We start from the raw sequence: 15,231 nt of genomic DNA, 5'->3' as shown, positions 1-15,231 counted from the left end.
GTTAGAATATGTCTTCAGCAGTCCATGTTTGCCATAAAAGGCGACTGTGCTTTTTCTAAGAGGCTTCAAACGGGATCGGGTGGTCAGCCGTGCTGACTTGGTTGATGCATATCACTGTATCCAAATTGCGTGAATCGATGTTCGTGATGTCAATCACTGCATTGTCTGATCCAGACTCGACTATTTACAGACCGCCATCATATAGCTGGAATATTTCTGAGTGCTGCGTTAAACAACAGAAAAACAAACAAACTAATAAGTTTATTGTTTGTTTTATATTGCGTATGTGACATTTACCCTACTAATGTACTGTAATAGGTTTTAATGAATGCATAAGATATTTTTTTGTCGATGCGACGTTAAGCTTTAACGCATTCACTCACTTGAAAAACATGGTTTGGTACTTAAACGTTCATGTGTTACTGTACATTGGAGCATTATACATGGTTGTTGGCCTTGTGTTTAAACCCGTCTCTGTATACGTTACATCGCGTGTCATGTCAGAGTGTGCACATCCGTCTGTCAAAAATATTATATGTAGGCAACAGATCAGTTATTGAAACTACCCTTGTCCTATGAACATGAAAATTTAGATAGTGTAAATGATAACACAGTTTCCTGTTAGAAAATATCCCATGCACGTATTGCTTTGTTTTATATATTATACTGAGGGTGGGGGAGGGGGGAGGGGGGAGGGGGTGGTTGGGGGTATGAAGACACGATATTTTTTTCAGCTTAATGAGTCTCGATATCATCAGTAAATCTGTGAGTGTCAATATCTTGTTTGGAAAAAATCCTTGCAACCATATAACCTTTGTTTCAGACAATTTCTTTTTCATTCTTCATTCAACAGTCTGGAGCATAGTTAATTTTTTCACGATTTTTCTGGGACAAATGGTTTTACATATATAATTTAACAGGTCATAAAAACAGGTGATGCAATCAAATAAGCATCGCCTTCTTGAAAGTGAACATTGCATACAGAAAAGATAAGCAGATTCTGCGATAGTAAAGGGAAAAGCAGGGAACAACTTCAATCTCAAGCGTGCTTTGTAAATTAAAGCGATAAACCTTATTCAAAGACATCAGAAATATCTACTGAAAGTAGATAACATTATACTTTCCGACATTATCAAAAGCATGTGTTTATTAATACTATCAAATAGTGATGATACCAGGTGTTCATGAAAGGGTGAGCCTATCCAGCTTCAACGGCTGCCCCGGCACAAACACATGCAACGGCAAGTCAATTGTTCACCTGACAAAACACATGAACATATGGTAGTCAAAATACGGAATTGCATCGAACACCGTAAAAATGTAAAATGCTACCGTTCCAACAAGTATTAGTAATGTGCGGAATTCATTTTTAGAATACTTCTATAACAACTTACACATTCAAGCAGTTGAGCCTGTTCATAGATACGAGCACGGGTGTGATGTTGACAAACCTAGAAACATAATCGGGGCGAACCACGATAATAGGCTTCTGGCGTACCCAAGGGATTTCCTCATACGAATATGGCACCTGTGCCCCTATCAGAAAGTCACGACAATGGTTAAAATGTAAAGTGAGTGAGTGAGTATGGTTTTACGCCGCTTTTAGCAATAATCCAGCAATATCACGGCGGGGGTCACCAGAAAAGGGCTTCACACATTGTACCCATATCGGGAATCGAACCCGGGTTTTCGGCGTGTTAAAATGTAAAGTGTTCTTCATGAAGGAACGCTCTTTAATCAGTATGTGCTATATTTTATACTCTAAATTAAATCGTGTACTTTAATTATTAAACCTTACAAAAGTGCATCCTGAAAACAAAGAATACAAATTGTATTCTGTCTTGGTACTACAACACGTGAAGTTCTAGCAGTCTGGTTGTTTTCAAATAAAGTCATGTGTAAGGTCATACCAGAGACCATATAATAGTATACTAATATAATCTAGTATACGGTCTCTGGTCTCTGGTCATACCAAGCATGATAATCATCTGAATCTGAAACTAGAACATCTTTTGGGTGAACATCCTTTGGAATGAAAAGACCAAAACCAGTATCATTCACTGCACAACATACGTCAGAAAATGCACGTTTAAATAATATTAGCAGCGAAAGAATTCTGTATGATGGAGAACCGTAAAGGTCCCTTGACTGAGCTTCAGTGAAAACACTCACCAAAGATGTTGTAAAAGATCAAAATATCAAATACGTGTGAATATGAACGAACATATTATAAATCTCTTATAATCTCTTTTTGCGAACACCTGGTGTCATCACTGATTTTCAGTTATCCATTCATATACTTTTCACCCCTATTTTGACTATTTCTCCAGTGGATTCTGTTTGGTCGGATAACCGAGGCTGTTTGTTCTCTGGCGGTGACGTCTTTTGTTTGATGTATGGTATGCTTTGGTCTTGGCTGAATCATGGTCGACACTGACACCCGTCACTCAAACTACGGATAAGTCGATTTTGTGTGTGATCCCACAGACTTCGAGTGTACGATGCCTCTCCATATTTCCTGATGCAGGATAGCCATTATCATCAGCTGATGCTGACGCCTGCTGTTGCCTCTCCATCCGGGGTTCCTGCTCCTCGTATTACGGAAGGAGGGCTCAGGTTCTGTGTGCTTGCATGATCAAACCTCATGTTCCCCAACATGTACTTGTGAAAAATAACACTGTTTTACTATAAATGAAGCGACAATATTTAGTACACCTCAAAACCCTTGGACAAGAGAGGTAAAGTGTTGTGTCTGTCCGTCACTCTTTTCATCTTTTTCTGCTGGGGAGGTATTTTATGCACGTAACAATTTTACAATTTTATATTTCAGCTCGGCTTTAGCATCTACCGCTAGCATTTACCTCTAACATCTATCGCCAGCATCACCCTCTAGCATCTATCTCCAGCATCTACCTCTAGCATCTACCTCTAGCATCTACCTCCAGCATCTCCCTCTAGCATCTACCTCAAGCATCTACTTCTAGCATTTACCTTTAACATCTACCTCCAGCATCTACCCCCAGCATCCACCTCTAGCATCTACCTCTAGCATCTATCTCTAGCATCTATCTCTAGCATCCGCCTCTAGCATCTACCTCTAGCATTTATCTCTCGCATCTACCTCTAGCATCTACCTCCAGCATCTACCTCCAGCATCTACCTCTAACATCTACCTCCAGCAATTACCTCTAGCATCTCCCTCTAGCATCTACCTAAAGCATCTACTTCTAGCATTTACCTTTAACATCTACCTCCAGCATCTACCCCCAGCATCCACCTCTAGCATCTACCTCTAGCATCTATCTCCAGCATCTACCTCCAGCATCTACCTCTAGCATCTACCCCCTAGCATCTATCTCTAGCATTTACCTCTAGCATTTATCTCTAGCATCTACCCCTAAGTATTTTATGACAATCATTGTGTGGGCCTTTTTATTGTCATCAGTGACTCATTTTTTACTTTACGAGGACTTTAGCAATATTCAACCAATATCACGACGGTGGACACCAGAAATGACGATAGATTGTACCTATGTGGGGATTCGAACCTGGGTCTTCAGCGCGTCGACTGGATGGCTGAAAGGGAGACTATGTTCCGGCGTATTACAGTTCTAGCAAAGTAGACTCAAGTGCCTTTAAAACCCGCCTGTTTGACCGCTACCTTAAGGTTTCATGTACATCAATCAAGTACATGATAATTCCAACACTGCCTGAGTTTCACAGTGTACCGACTGTCGTGTCTAGACCTAGGTTAGTAAAACGTACCAAATAATTGAGCCACTAGGGTACTCAACCGATATTTGTTTTTTTGTGATCCGAATAAATTGGACGTCGCACAACATTGCTTTACAATGTCAAATTACCATATTGTGTGCATCAGATATACAAATGTATGTCAGAAGCAACATTTTACATAATCGTTGTCAATATATGAGACGTAATTGAATAGCTCTAATGTACTGCAACTTAGCTTTTCCAGTAAACTATTTGCATGAATCAACAAAGATACATTTAATACTTTCCTGTTATTTCAGATGAAGATAGCTCTGGTGTTTCTCCTGTTGGTGGCTGTCCTTGTCATCCAGGATGCAGATTCCTGGGGAAGGAGGAGGAGGTGGAGGTTCAGGTTCAGAGCTCCCAGAATACGCATCAGGAAGGTATTCCGCCCTGTGAAAAAAATCATAAAGAAGATAAGACCAGTGCTGAAGAAAGTTGTCAAACCGATCTTGAAAAAAGTCAAGGCAATTGTCAAACCCCTCCTGAAGCCATTACAGGCGAAGGTATGTGCTACCTTACAGCCCATCCAGTGCCTAACCGGAAGAGACACATCGTGGCAGACGGAGCATGTTGACAATTCCCCGGCCAAGAGAGAAGCAGTTGAAGGAAGAGGTGCTGAGACAGATCTTGAGGAAGATCAGTCGGACGTGATGGTGAGGAGAGCACGGGAGATGGAGGAGTGGCTGGAGACGTATGACAAGGAGGGGCAGGTCTTGCAGGGTCTGAATGAGCTGGTGAATACCAAGCGGGACGTGAGGGAACTTCACCAAGTCCTGCAGGATCCTGCCAGGTCCAAGAGGCTGCTGAAGTACGTGAGCAAGGCGCTGTGTGGCCAAACCGGTGGAAGTCAGGATGACAGCCAGGATGGTGAAGAGGAAGAAGTGGAGGAAGAGGTCACCGTCCCTCATACTGAAATTGTGTACGTGACAGCAGCTCCTGCCAGCTCTGGTGAGTCACATCTAAATCTTTCAACCTAATAGCAATCAAAAGGGTAGGGAACGTTATAGATGTGGTATATTATTGTCGATTTTGTCACAGTCAAACCGATCTCAAGTGTGCTTCAACCATTATTAGTCAAGCAATCTACATCAGTATTAAACCAAGCTAGGAACCGCCTCCATGGTCTAGTGGTAGAGTCCGCCCGGAGAGCGGAAGGTCCGGGGTTCGATCCCCGGCCGCGCCATACCAAAAGACGTTAAAAGATGGTACTTGTTTCTATCCTGTCTGACGCTCGGCATTAAGGGGCTAAAATAAGAACTAGTCGGTTCGGAGTCAGTATACTGTGTCTGAGTCGGGTATTCATGTTAAACTGCGGCATGGTATGTCAGTGGGCTAGCACTATAAATCGCCATCAGTCCGGACTTGTACAAGCAGCCACACACACACACACACACACACACACACACACACACACGACGACGACGACCGTGTGCGAAATACGCATAATGTCCGAAAGTGCACGTTAAATCTCCAATAGTAAGTAAGTGAGGACGCGACGTTAAACCCATTTCACCTCACCTCACCAAGCTAGGATCACGGCCGCATACAGTGTTTTGTACTCTCGATCCAGCTCTAAAACGCCATATTTGGTAGTATAACTGCGATAATCAGAACCACGGCAGGTCGGAGGCTACTTTGTGCTTTTCCCCGTCGCATGGCATGAGTACCGGTAGGTGCGGCGTTTGGCAAAAAACACTCAGTTATACGCTTGTGCGCAAATTGTGCGAGTGCTACAGGTGGAACAGGACATGCTTGCCCTTTTCGTGAAAACCTGGAGGCATCAAATACTTTCAGTGATCCGTTCATATAATTTTCACTATTCTACCTTTTATGCCCAATGGAATCTGTTTGGCCAGTTAACCGCGGCAGTTAACCGATTATTCTTTGACGTTTTATATTTGTAGAATGTAGTAACTGTTTATACTCATGAATACATTATAACTATCTGTCTGTGACATTAGCGAGTAACCTTTCAGTAAACTATATCTAGTATTACATCATATTATATCTGTGAGTAAAGGTGTGTGTGTGTGAGAGAGAGAGAGAGAGAGTTGGGTTTAACGCCGCTTTTAACAGTATTACATTTATATCGCGGCGTGTCAGCTTTATGTGGGAGGAAAGCCCGAAGTGATGCCGGTTTCAAACGTTTACCACTTCGGTGAAACCCACGAGAACGGGTATGGTGCTGACAAACCTAAAAACATAATCGGGGCGAACCGGGATTCGAAACCCACAATCATAGGCTTCGGGCCCTACACAGCGAATCGCGGCGCCTTAGACGACTGGGCCACCCGTGCCCCTGTGAGGAAAGGAACACTTTCGTGACTGAAGACATAAAACTAATAACTCACCTTTCTTCCTTTCAGGATAGACCTCAAGCAGGCTCCGTATTATCCACAGACCTACGCTGCGTATGATTGTCTGAATAAAAGCAAGCAATGCAAAAATAATGGTTTCGTTTTTCGTCGAATACAACATGCCACGAAGGAACCGACCATTTCATATTCTGGGGGGTGCGGGTGGGGGCTTTGGTGGGCTAGAATTTTATCGGAAAAAAATTGTACCTGAAAATTATTGAAAAAGAAAACCCGAGGAATATTATTTTGATTATTAATTTTTCTGGAACAATATATTTTTTGACAACAAGATCCCAGTCCCTCCCCACGATATCAAACAGTCAAACCCTTATCAGACAATAGTCGTGCCCTCATTTTGGAGAATGAAGGTGCCTCAATTTCACAGAGTACACACACCTATATAGACTAACATTTAGTCTCAGAAATCTTTTATTACACAATATCCTTCTTGACTCTAAAAATAAAAAACAATTCCCTGCGGCTGATTTCAGAATATGATGTGGAATAGAGCTAGCTTGAGCTGGCTAGACTTGCTTTTGTATGCATTTCTAGATTATTATTTTTTCATAAAATAAATATATTCCACGTTCATGGTGCATGACTAACACCTATACGGCCTGTCAGAGATGCAACAGCATGTTTGTTTGTTTGCTTGTTGTTTAGAAATGTTCAGCTACGATTGGACGGATGCATGTCAATACAGTAGTGATATCCACCAGTGTAAGTCAGGGTTAGAATTGGTCTTCAGCAACTCATGCTTGTCGTAACGGGCGACTAACGAGGTCGTCAGACTCGTTGATCGATGCTCTAGATATCAGTCACCGGATTGTCGTTTCCATACTTGATTATTTACAGACTGCCGTCATATAGCTGGAATATTTCTAAGCGGCGTGAAACAACAAACAAACAGTAGTCATATGGATTAGTGTTAAAACGATTATAAACTGTGTGTTTTCATATTTTACTTTTTCCCTGTATAAGCTAATGCGACCTTTTCTGTGCGTGTGTGTGTATTATATCCAAATGAAAATTAAAAATTAATTCAATAAGTACAGTAAACTACGGTTATAACGAACACGCCTATAACGAACTGCCGGATATAACGAACCAACTTTTTTGTCCCGACTATTTGCTGTAGTTATGCTGTATATATGCTCATAACCAACCACGGCTACAACGAACTAAAATAAGTGGTCCCTTTGAGTTCGTTATAACCGTAGTTTACAGAACATTCATATTGCGCCCAAATGTCCACGTGCGTTTGATGTAAGCACCTCACCTAACAACCAGGAAGTGGATTGTAATGACAGCCACGTTTTCAACCACTGCTTACACGGTCGCACCTAGTACAAACAAAAATGTTTGTTTGTTTGTTTGTTTGTTTAACGCCGCACTCAGCACCCCAGCTATAAGTCGGCGACCAGTCATGGAAGTGTGGACGTGAGAGGAAACGGTGGGGAGAGACAGTATGTTATAAATGTTATATACTACAGTTACCGTCAAACCAAAAAGTGACGTTATTAAAACTTTGAATGGCATCTAGAAATAATACCAACAATGAAGAGTGAGTGAGTATGGTTTTACGCCGCTTTTAGCAATATTCCAGCTCTATCACGGCGGGGGACACCAGAAATGGGCTTCACACATTGTAACCCATGTCGGGAATCGAACCCGGGTCTACGGCGTGACGATCCAACGCTTTAACCTCTAGGCTACCCGACCGCCCCAATAATGAAGAGAATTCATGGATGTCAACTTATGAATTTAAGGATTTATGAATTTATGGATGTCAACTACTTTATTATGAGGTTCCTAAAACTAAAGAAGTTGACAGCCATTATTTCTCTTCATTAAGTTACGTTTTTGGTTATGATTAAAAAAAAAATAGTGAGTGAGTATGGTTTTACGCCGATTTTACAGCAACACGGCAACGGGGGGGGGGGGGCACCAGAAATAGGCTTCACACATTGTTCCCATGTGGGGCATCGAACCCAGGTCTTCGGTATGACGAACGACCGCTTTAACCACTAGGCTACCCGACCGCCCCTAGAAAACAATACCCTTAAATGTTGAAGCATAATAGTGTATGGTTTCCCCTAATCATCTAACCTGCCTTTGCAAGGCATTCCGTTGTGATGCCAGGTTAACATGCTTGTCGTGCAAGGCGTCTTCGCGGATAGGCTTGTCGGGCTCGGTGACCTGGTTGATTTTGTGTCATCGTACCCCGACAGCGTAGAACGTTTCTCATAATATCAATCACTGGATTGTCTGTTCCAGACTTGATTTTACTGGCCGCTTGGAATATTGAAAAGTGCGGCGTTAAACATCAAACAAACAGCATGCAAGGATTGTGTGATGAACAGAGTTAGCTCCCTTTGTTGCTAAGTAGCAAGTTACGAACCAAATCTACGTGGAAGAGGTTGTTAACATTCAAGGCAGTCCTTTCTTCATGGAAAAAAGCTGAAACGACGTAAATCAGCACGCCATGATTGAGACCGAAATTACATATGTGTGTGTGCGTGCGTGTGTGCGTACATATGTGTGTGCGCGTGTGTGTGTGCGTACGTCCGTGCGTTAGTGTATGTGCGTGCGTGCATGTGTGTGTGCGTGCGTGCGTGTGCGTGTGCGTGTGTGTCAGAGGTTTTAGAGTGAGTCAGTGTGTTTTACGCCGGTCTAAGCAATATTCCAGCAATATCACGGCGGGGGAAACCAGAAATAGGCTTCACACATCGTACCAATGTGAGGCATGGAACCCGGGCCTTACGAGCGAACACTTTAACCACTAGGCTACCCCACTGCCCCCAGAGGTTTCAGATACACTAATGTACTGAAAATAAAACCCCTCCCCAAATACTTGTCATATTTGTCTTGACCCTCCCCATGTCCATGTTAAATATGTTCATGACCCTCCCTGAAAAGACAAAATACAAAGACAAATGAAATTCCAAAATATCCATTTATTTATGACCCTCCCCAAATTTGGCCCTCTCCAAGACACTGCCATACAGTAAACTACATGGGGGTAATGTCATACAGACATACCCGTGATTAAGGATGAAACACGCTTGGGTTTGGTTAGAAAAGTAAAGTATTTTATATGTCTATGAATCGAACCTTTGGAAACGGACGTAAAATATCTATTTCTAGTGTACATGTACGTGGATAATAAATACAACGTTGGCAGTATGTAAATACCATCTTAAACATGTTGGTGACAGCAGCAGTAGAAGAAGCAGAGGTAGTAGTAGTAGTAGTAGTAGTGGTAGCTGCAGCAGTAGTAGTAGTAATAGTAGCAAGACAGCCTACAGTAGTTCTCGTAGTAGTAGTAGTAGTTGTTGTAGTAGTAGTAATAGTAGAAGTACCAAGAACAGTAGTAGTAGTAGTAGTAGTAGTAGTAGTAGTAGTAGTAGTAGTAGCAGTAGTAGTAGTAGTAGTTGTAGTAGTAGTAGTAGTAGTAGTAGAAGTACCAAGAACAGTAGTAGTAGTACTAGTAGTAGTAGTAGCTGCAGCAGCATTAGCAGTAGCGAGAGCAGTAGCAGTAGCAGTGGTAGTAACTGCAGCAGTAGTAGCAACGTTGGAACTGTACAAACTGTTGGTGTTGTTGTTGATGTTGTTTTATAAGTTGTTTTTGGAATCGTATTTGTGATGAAATCGGCCGTCAAATCACGGAGGGCTTAGTAATTGATAGCGGAAGTGGGTAGATGACACTCGATGTGTTTGTTAGAAGCCACGGCAACAGCTTAAATCCTAGTACATGTTCTCTATCCATTATTTACTTTAATAAGGGGTAACACGGGAATGTAGCGTTCAAAATATATGAAGAGAAATGAAACACCTCAGTTTGATCTGCTCGGCTTGCCAAATCACAAAGAAATTTGTCAGAGAAGTGTATATCCAACTTCATGCTTTTCAGTGACTGATATCCTTCAATAACGGTCAAATAGGTTCTTCCCTTCCACTGATTTTTCGCGATTAACCTAGAAATATAAGAGGCCAGTGAAACTGCCTCACCTGATTAATATTTAGATCTTTTCATATAAGAGTGACAAAAATCTCTCGACATGACTGTTTGACAAGAGGGGTGACATCGGTTTTCCCGTGATCCATTCATATAATTTTCAAAACCAAATGTTGCAAAACGAATATATTTCTTCAAGGTTTCTCTTGACTTACAAGCAGCAGAATCTCTGCACTTAAACACAGCAGACGTAATTCAAAATCGTTTTCAGCTTAAAGAAAATCAGAGAATGCGCTATCGGGTCACTTGATTGTCTGGTCAAGACGTGATTGTTTTCAGCCACCGTACTGCTGTACGATGTCTGTGTTGTACAAACCAACACTTATGCAAACAGTGCGAGTAGGGGGTGCCAGTAGGGCAGGACATGCTCACCATTTTGTCGAACACCTGGTGTCATCTCTGATTTTCAGTGATCCATTCATAATTTTAACCGCTATTTGCCTTTTACGCCCAATGTTTCGGTAGATAATCGAGACTGGTTATTCTCAGGCACTGGCGTTATACATTCAACTTTCCAACAATCAACTTTCCCTACGTTGTGCAATATTCCAGCAGCTCCAGCCTTTCGTGTCTACATTTCACAACTTTTGAGATATAATCGAGCACGCTGTTTAAACTAACAGTTCAAAGAGCGTCATACGACTCATGTGGTTACAACATGCAAGGCCTCAGTAACATTTTCAAAACGTTGTATGATTGTCGTGTGGATGACATTTCAAAACATGACGACAAAAATCAGTCGGCAAAAATTATGTCTGATGCAATTCCCTCATTTGACTTGTTCCTGTGTTCATTTCAGGTGAACAATTGACTTGCCTTTGCATGTGTTTGTGACAGGTGCCAGGATACGCCAATCTTTCGCGAACACCCGGTATCTTCACTATTTGATAGTGATTAATAAACACATGCTTATGATATAGGCTAGGTATAGTGGGGTTTAACGTCGCGTACAAAAATATTGCACTTTTATAGCTGCTGCTTGTACAAGTCCGGACTGATGCAGATTGATAGCGCTAGCTCACTGAGATACCATGCCGCAGTTTAACATGAATACCCCACTCAGACACAGTATACTGACTCCGAGCCGACCAGTCCTTGTTTTAGCCCCTTAATGCCGAGCGCCAGACAGTGTAACAACAAGTACCATCTTTTAACGTCTTTTGGTATGACGCGGCCGGGGATCGAACCCTGGGCCTTGGACCATGGAGGCCTTAGACCATGGAGGCGGTCCCCTTAACTGACTCGCTGCGGTATAACTGAACTGTTGAAAGAGGCTTTAAACCAAACGCTCTCATTTTAGAATTTCATTATTCTGATGCTTACATGAATGCATAGCTTCTCATGAATGTCCCTCGGGATCTCATCGACTGACTTAGTTTCACCTGAAAGAAAACATATTCATTAGATACATAGAGAATATCTCCTTCCCCAGTCACAAGATGAGAGAAACATGACATTTCACTCTACACATGGAATATTCTATTTATTTTATAATATATTATTACACAGTTGTCTGTCAGAAAACGTAAATTATCCCAACCAAACACCAGGGGACGTTTCACCACCCCTTGTAATTGCGAGTTTCGAGTTTGCAAAATCTTTAAAAATATGAACAAAAGAAATAAAAAATATTTGAATTTACTAAACTCCTTACATTTGGATATGATTATATACAAAATCAACTTAAAACAACCTTTTGACAATCTATTGTATGATATAAGGCCATTCACAAGAGTCAACACTGTTGACAATGTATTGAGTGATATAAGGTCATTCACAAGAGTCGATACTGTTGACAATATATTGAGTGATGTAAGGCCATTCAAAGGAACCAACACTGTTGACAATATATTGAGTGATGTAAGGCCATTTACAGGAACCAACACTGTTGACAATCTATTGAGTGATAAAAGGCCATTCACAAGAGTCAACACTGTTGACAATATATTGTGTGATATAAGGCTATTCACAAGAGTCAACACTGTTGACAATATATTGTGTGATATAAGGCTATTCACAAGAGTCAACACTGTTGACAATATATTGAGTGATATAAAGCTATTCACGGGAACCAACACTGTTGACAATATATTGTGTGATAATGAATGAATGAATGAATGAATTTCTTTATTTCCTCCAGAGTTGAATCCGAAGATTTTACATGGGTAAATACATTATTTACAGTACATCAATGAAATTACTTGACTATATACAAAGGAATCATGTTATACACTGCTATGAATAAATAATTTACGATGGAAGGCCATTCACAAGAGTCAACACTGTTGAAAATATATTGAGTGATATAAAGCTATTCACAGGATCCAACGCTGTTGACAACACTGTATTGTACGACGTAATGAGTGAGTATTGTTTACGCCGCATTTCGCAATATTAAAGCAATATCACGGAGGGGGACACCAGACATGAGTTTCACAAATTGTACCCATGCCGGGAATCGAACCCTGGTCCTCAGCTTGATGAGCGAACCATTTAACCACTAGGCTACCCCACCGCCCGTACTGTACGGAATTCAAGGGAACCACCCCTTTTGACAATCTATTGTATGATATAAGGCCTTTAACAGAGACCAACACTGTTGACACTGTATTGTGTGATATAAGGCCATTCACAAGAACCAACACTGTTGACAATGTATTCAGTGCAAAGCTCCAGCCAACAGCCACTGTGTATGTGTGTTTGGTATAATTGAGTAGGAAATACCCTCTGACAAAAATCTGCTGTGCACCTCAGTCAAGTTGAGCAATTTGAAACCTTATCTTGGGAAATGGGAGAGAAATGTTATCGCTCTTACTATGACAAATGTTGATTGCTACAGGCTGAATAAACACGTCTCTTTACCCCGCAGGGAATTCTCCAGTGAAATCGAACCCCGCCACTGATTGATTTCTGTTTCAGTGCCCTTTGTTGGGTTGACTGGTAAAACGGTCGTTTGTCGACTTACCTGTAAGTCTGATTGTGTGAACGTGCTTTGTGAAATCTGCACATGCGTTACAACTGGACAGATAGAACGCACCTGTTCAGGTACTGGTACTCCGGCTGGTCAAGTGCAGGACGTCACACCTGGTCAGGTACAGGCCATCGGGCCTTGTCAAGTAGAGGACATCACACCTGAATATCCCACCTGGTCAAATGCAGGACATCACAGCTGGTCATGTTCAAGACATAACACCTGGTCAAGTACAGGATACCACACCTGCTCAAATGCAGGAAATAACACCTGGTCAAGTAAAGGATACCACACCTGCTCAAATGCAGGACATAACACCTGGTCAAGTAAAGGATACCACACCTGCTCAAATGCAGGACATAACACCTGGTCAAGTTCAGGACATCACTTCTGGTTAAGTAAAGGAGACCCACATCCAATTACGTATCGACATAACACCTGGTCAAGGGCAGGACATCACACCAGAACATAGCACCTGGTCAAGTTCAGGACATCACGCCTGGTCAAATTCAGGACATAACACTTGGTCAACTTCAGGACATAACACCTGGTCAACTTCAGGACATAACACCTGGTCAGCTTCAGGACATAACACCTGGTCAACTTCAGGACATCACACCTGGTCAGCTTCAGGACATAACACCTGGTCAACTTCAGGACATCACACCTGGTCAACTTTAGGACATAACACCTGTTCAACTTCAGGACATCACACCTGGTCAACTTCAGGACATCACACCTGGTCAACTTCAGGACATCAAACCTGGTCAACCTCAGGACATCACACCTGAACATAGCACCTGGTCAAGTATCGCCACACCTGGTCAAGTACAGGGCATCACAGCTGGTCAAGTTCAGGACATCACACCTGAACATCACACCTGGTCAAGTATCGCCACACCTGGTCAGTTGCTGGATACACATATGGATAGGTGAAGAAGCCGGAGGTACGTGTGAGACAGCCCATGGTGATTTGGGCGACACTTAGATCTAGAATGTTAACAGTTACAACGATAGAATGTTGACAAGCAATGCCTAGTTAGTCGGAATCATTACATCTAAATTCGGTTAAGGTAGGTAGGTAATTAAAACAGACAGGTAGGTGGAAAGGTGGGTAGAAGGGAAGGCAGTGCAGGCAGTCAAGTAGGCAGGAAGGCACACAGGTAGTCAGGTAAACAGACAGGTAGACAGGTAGACGGGTAGGCAGACAGGTAGACATGTAGACAAGTAATCGGGAAGGCAGACAGGTAGACATGTAGGCAGGTATTCGGGAAGGCAGACAGGTAGACATGTCGGCGGGTAGGAAGACAGGTAGACAAGTATTCGGGAAGGCAGACAGGTAGACAGGTAGGCGGGAAGTCAGACAGGTAAACATGTAGACAAGTAATCGGGAAGGCAGACAGGTAGACATGGAGGCAGGTAGGCGGGAAGTCAGACAGGTAGACATGTAGGCGGGTAGGCAGACAGGTAGACAGGTAGGCGGGTAGGTAGACAGGTAGGCGGGTAGGCGGGTAGGCAGACAGGTAGACATGTAGACACGTACTCGGGAATTCAGACAGGTAGGCGGGTAAGGCAGACAGGTAGACAAGTATTCGGGAAGGCAGACAGGTAGACATGTAGGCAGGTAGGCGGTTAAGACATCTAAGTTTCTGTTAAAACATTCTGAGAATTTACAACTGTTTCAGTGCTAGTCGAAAGACCTACATACATAATTCTCTCCGACTAGTTTAAGTTCTTCCACTATTTCTACAGTATTTTTCTATACCCAGCAGCATATAAAGGGGCCCAATCTTCATGTGTTGCATGTCTTGTATTTTGGGGTGGCGTAAGTTCTAGAATCTCCATGGAGTGATATTATATATAACGTCTCCTCCTAGATCGGTTCTGTTGTCATTATACAGCTGTATGCTTGTCTAACAAGAGTCTTCAGATATCACAATTGCCCCACAAAGAGTGGACAACGATGTTGTTGTAAATCACCCAGAACATTGCAATGTCAAGACCGGTATCCTCCATATCATTGTATGAAGCGGTTATGACATTCGCCACCCCCTCTGTGTCTGGCCTCACAGGGTGAGACAGGTAGACAGGTAGCTATAGGCAGGTAG

At 42.3% G+C, this 15,231-nt stretch overlaps 1 protein-coding gene across 1 annotated transcript; it reads left to right on the top strand.

Moving 5' to 3' along the window:
• The first annotated feature begins 4,034 nt into the window (after positions 1-4,034).
• Positions 4,035-14,059, top strand: LOC139475291 (uncharacterized). The gene is made up of 3 exons (XM_071258523.1): positions 4,035-4,725; positions 13,198-13,244; positions 13,829-14,059. Exons 1-3 carry the CDS (start codon positions 4,035-4,037, stop codon positions 14,057-14,059), a joined length of 969 nt encoding a protein of 322 aa, XP_071114624.1.
• Positions 14,060-15,231: the final 1,172 nt, after the last annotated feature.

Source organism: Haliotis cracherodii, unplaced genomic scaffold (assembly GCF_022045235.1).
Source record: "Haliotis cracherodii isolate W230 unplaced genomic scaffold, xgHalCrac1.p SCAF_3, whole genome shotgun sequence".
Classification (NCBI taxonomy): domain Eukaryota; kingdom Metazoa; phylum Mollusca; class Gastropoda; order Lepetellida; family Haliotidae; genus Haliotis; species Haliotis cracherodii.
Note: the sequence above shows the minus strand (reverse complement) of the source record. Positions and strands in the feature narration are given on the sequence as shown.